The sequence below is a fragment of the Populus euphratica genome, unplaced genomic scaffold (genome assembly GCF_000495115.2).
Source record: "Populus euphratica unplaced genomic scaffold, PopEup_1.0 scaffold120.1, whole genome shotgun sequence".
Taxonomy (NCBI): domain Eukaryota; kingdom Viridiplantae; phylum Streptophyta; class Magnoliopsida; order Malpighiales; family Salicaceae; genus Populus; species Populus euphratica.
In genome coordinates this window covers 628,080-632,843 of record NW_011499918.1, presented here as the reverse complement: position 1 = coordinate 632,843, position 4,764 = coordinate 628,080, and the positions used below count along the sequence as shown (strand labels likewise).

Below are 4,764 nucleotides of genomic sequence, written 5' to 3'. Positions count from 1 at the left end.
TCGGCAAGCTGCAATCAATGTGTGATTGAAAAAATAAAAATAAAAATCATGATTAATTGCTTGAGAGACTTCTGCTAGTATTGTTAATGTAAGGCCTCAATTGCTAGCGAAGCTGCCACAGGTAACCGACTGCATTTACTCTGTCTTCTGACTCCCTGCCCTCCATCCCTACGGGGTAGAGTTAGAAATTTATTCTGCAGAGGCCATTATTCAAGGCTCAACCAGCTCATTCGGCGAGGCTTGCTGCATATCATGTGACAGATGTCTGAGCATGACAATGTTCTTCTGTGCTGATCACATCACAAACGAGAGATTTGATAAGAATTCGATAATAAACTGAACTAAAAAACAACGAAAACCTCTGACATTCATCTTGTATAACAGCTTAAACTAAGGGATATGTTGAGCATCTATAAAGCTTGTAATGTTACGCACAGATTAAATGTTTCTCGATAAAATTAATGTTTCGATTCAAGGATAGTTCCTCTGCATCCACTCATCCAAGATTTTGATGTGAAATCTTCTTCTTCTTCATCTTTTAATGAATATCGAATAACTTTATTAATGGAGAGGGGCGATACATAACAAGCCACATCAAGTGAAAGGCACTAAAGAAGCAAGAACATTGAAGATAGATAGCTTGAAGTTAATAGTTCATATGCATAGAATTAGAAACGGGTGTTTATGGATTAAGACGGTTGATGGAAATTATCAATACACATGAATAGACTTGTTTAGAGATTCAGAAGGCATCATTATTTGAATTAATAAGCTAGTTCTGACGAGTTCCATGTGCGAGCCAGGTCCTGGACACCCACCAACCACACCCCCCGCCCTCTTTTTTTTTTTTTTTTGGTTGGTTTCAAAGTTATTAGATATTGATGATGGTATATATTTTTATAAATCTTTTATTTTTTATTTTTTAAAAAAATGTTAAGTATGTCAAATAATTATTTTAATTAATAATTTAATTTTTTAAATAAAAATATGAGATATAGTTATATTATTTCCTAATACATTCTCTAAAATAAAAAATATTTAAACTTGAAACTTATATATATTCACAATCCTTTAATTTTAATTTTTATAAAATAAATAAATATAATATGATTTGAACTTGTAATCACTTGATCATTAAAACTCTAATATTATATAAAAAATTAATTCAATCTAAAAATTTAAGTTGTTATGTGTGATTTTAAGATGATTTATATTATTTTTTAATATATACTTTCTAGAAAAAACTTTTTATTTCAATTTAAAACTTGCACAAATTCACATTATTTTATTTTTTATTTTTTATTATATAAATATAAATAATAAAATTTAAAATTATAATTTTATTATTATTAAAATTCTCATACTATATTAAAAAACTATCTTCATTAATAATTTAAATTCATAAATGAGATATGATTATATTACTATGAAAGGATAAGGATAGAGAGAAATATAAAGATGTCAATCATGCTGTCTATTCATTTACTATTTTCTTCGATTCATCTATGCTTGTATGCCTTATTTTTCCAAATATAGAATTGAGAATTTTTTTTAGAATTAAATTAATATCTTTTGAGATACTTTGTGATTATTTTCTCCCTCATTATCTAACCTTGGACATTGATATGATATTATTGGCATCATACATAGATTTTACTAGTTTATTCCTATGCTTTCATTGCTGGCTGGATTTAAATTTTTTGAAACATAGGAAAAGAAATCTTAGATAATGATTTTTTTTGTTGTTGTTATCATTAAACTTGGTATTAATAATTTAAACTTAAAAAAAATCTTGACTTGATTTTTTAATTAACTTGAATTTTAAATTAAGTCATGAGGGATATTTTAATGTGATCTTGTTAAATGGATAGGTAAAAAAAAATCAAAGAAAAGAAAAGGCAAAAAGCGTTAAGTTTATCCTAATGAATCTATTAAAATTATAAATCGAATTATACACTTTATTATGTTGAATTAATTTTTTTATTTTATTCCATAATAAAAAATATAAAAATTAATTTACAATCAATACAATTCAATAAAAAATCAATATAAAAAAAATAAAGTTAAAAACAAACATAAAAAAATAAATGGCTACTTAAAAAAGCCATTGGCATGCATGATATTTGTCGTCTGTCAACTCAAAGTTAATAATATCCAGCCTCTGGTCTTGAACTCACAATCTCCACATGATTTCCATGCATTAATTATTGTGCTTCGACAGGAAGTTATTAAATAAACAATTAAAAAGTATATTAATTTAATTTACTGTTCATTAAGTATTTCTTTTAGTTGTTTTTAGTGATGTTGTCCTAGAATTGTACGGACGGTGGCTTAAAGGGGGGCAAAAAACACATATATGATACTTGTAGGGATGATTTATCACCCTATTTAATACAAATCATATCCAAATTTAGGACACCATGGCTTAACAATTGATCGACCGTTTTCCCCTAATCTCTCATCTCTCTAGCTGGCATGCACACTATATAATTAATTAATTAATTAAAGAGCTTGCTTTTTATTACAAAAGTACATATAATTAAATGGTCAACAGGTCTCATTTTCTCCACCACCACACAAAACCAGAATAATCACTTACATACCTCTACCAATATTCATTTATTTTCTTCACCTGGGCAATATGACTGCTTTTAGGGGATTCTTCATGACAACCGTGAAAGCAAAAGCCTCTGTCGGGTCGGGTGGAGCATTCGGTGCGGGGAGCCACTTGAAAGCTTGCACCATTCTAGCAAGCATTAAATTCACATGCAACAAACCAAGAGCCAACCCTGGGCAAGCCCTCCTCCCGGCTCCAAACGGCAGCATCTTCACCCTGCCCTTCGTTCCGGTCATGTCTACGTTGACACCATCACCGTCTATGAACCTCTCGGGCCGAAATATACCCGGATCCTTCCACAAACTCGGATCCTCAGTCATCCATTCAATGTAGAACTCGACATTCACATTGCTCGGAATCTTGTAGCCACCAAGCTCCGTCTCCTCCGTCGTGGCGTGTGATAACGTGAAATGCGCCGGAGAATGTACCCTTAGAGTCTCTTTAACCACTGCGTTCAGATAGTTCATTTTCTCCACATCTTCTTCGTTGATTACTCTATCTTTGCCTACAGACTCAACAATTTCTCGATACAACTTTTCTTGAATGTCTTGGTTAAGGACTAATTCAAGAAAAACCCATTGTAGCACACTTGTGCTAGTATCGATTCCAGCAACAAACAACTCTGAACAAACTGTAACAAGCTCTTCTTCTCCCAAAAGACCCCTCCCCGGTGCATTAAGGGTAAAAAGTGAATCAACATAGGCTGCACCAACTGGACTCAACATTTCCATTTTAGGGTTTTCACCTTTCTCTACAAATGCTCTTCTGTTCCTTATCAGAGGAACCAAGCACTCAATTTGAGCCTTTCTTAAATCCTTTGCCTTCTTCATTTGCTTGCGAAAGAGGGGAGTTAGAATAGGCAAGAAATCGGGAAGCTGTGGTATTGTTATTAGCATGACATCTTTAGTCACATTATCTATATCATGAATCCAATGTTCAGATATTTTTGCTCCGAAGCAAATAAATACTAGAATGCTACAAACAGTGAATCTACAAACATCCATTACATCTACATACCCGTTTTCTAAAGCTTCACTTTTGAGCCTCTTCATGTGACTCTCCAACGCCCATTCTCGTATCCAACTACACTGTTTGATCCTGACCGGGCTTATCAACTCCGTGACAAAGTTCCGACGAAGTGTCCGCCAAAGAGGTCCATATTCAGCTGAGTTGACGGCACATTTCCCGACACTGAACACCAACCGGATCGGTGAGTCCGGTGGCCGACTAGCAAAGATAGGGCCTTTTTGAACAAGGGCTTCATGGATTAGGTCAGGGCTAGTGACTATAACTAGAGTACTTTGGCCCATTTTCATGGAGAAGATTGGACCGTATTTCTTACGTAAATCACGTATGACAAAGATGAAATGACGCCGTTCAAGCATTATTTGAAACAAGTTGCCCACAAGAGGCCAACCTGGTGGTCCTGGTGGCAAGTTCTTGGCTCCGCCGCCATTGACGACAGAGAAGCTCCGCCACCATATAGCAAGAAAAAAGAGTGTTAGACCAAGAATAAGAAGATCTATCAACTCCATAATTAGGTAGAGAAGGATGTGAGTTATACAATGCACAGGTTACGAGCGATTCTCTTATATAAAGAGAAATTGATCATAGGAAATGAAAGTCTGATCTAACCACCCACATTTATGCAATGAATTAAATGAACAACACAGAAATTTTTTTAAAAAAAATTGTTTAGAATTTGTGTATTGTACCTGTAGCCAGCGGTGCTTGGTGGTAAGAAAACGACTCATGAACAGCAATGGAAGAAGGGAGTAATTGTTAACTGGACACCCGCAAGTAAAATACAAAAACACGTCATGTAAACAACACGTGGAGGACAGAAAGGTTATTTCTCAATTTGAATGCCAGCAAGCGAGAAGGTTCCCAACTTGGCATTTGCACTTAATGACTATGCCCACGTCCCCCGCCACTACCAAACTTGGTTTTACTTGTGTTACAGACATACTCGCATACTGAAACAGTATATTTATCACCTATCGTCGGTGATTTATGATATATCAATAATGAATATATTAATAAATTTATAGATAAATAAAATATGCTAAAAGTTTTATTTTATTAGTGTATCTATTGGTCAAAATAAAATATCACCAATAATATATCATTATAATATTATCGATATA

At 33.6% G+C, this 4,764-nt stretch overlaps 1 protein-coding gene across 1 annotated transcript; it reads right to left on the bottom strand.

Annotated features, from left to right (window-relative positions):
* Positions 1-2,343: 2,343 nt before the first annotated feature.
* LOC105134832 (cytochrome P450 77A1-like) lies at positions 2,344-4,214 on the bottom strand. Its single transcript, XM_011039388.1, has one exon. The coding sequence runs from the start codon at positions 4,150-4,152 to the stop codon at positions 2,629-2,631; it is 1,524 nt and encodes a 507-aa protein (XP_011037690.1). The 5' UTR covers positions 4,153-4,214; the 3' UTR covers positions 2,344-2,628.
* Positions 4,215-4,764: the final 550 nt, after the last annotated feature.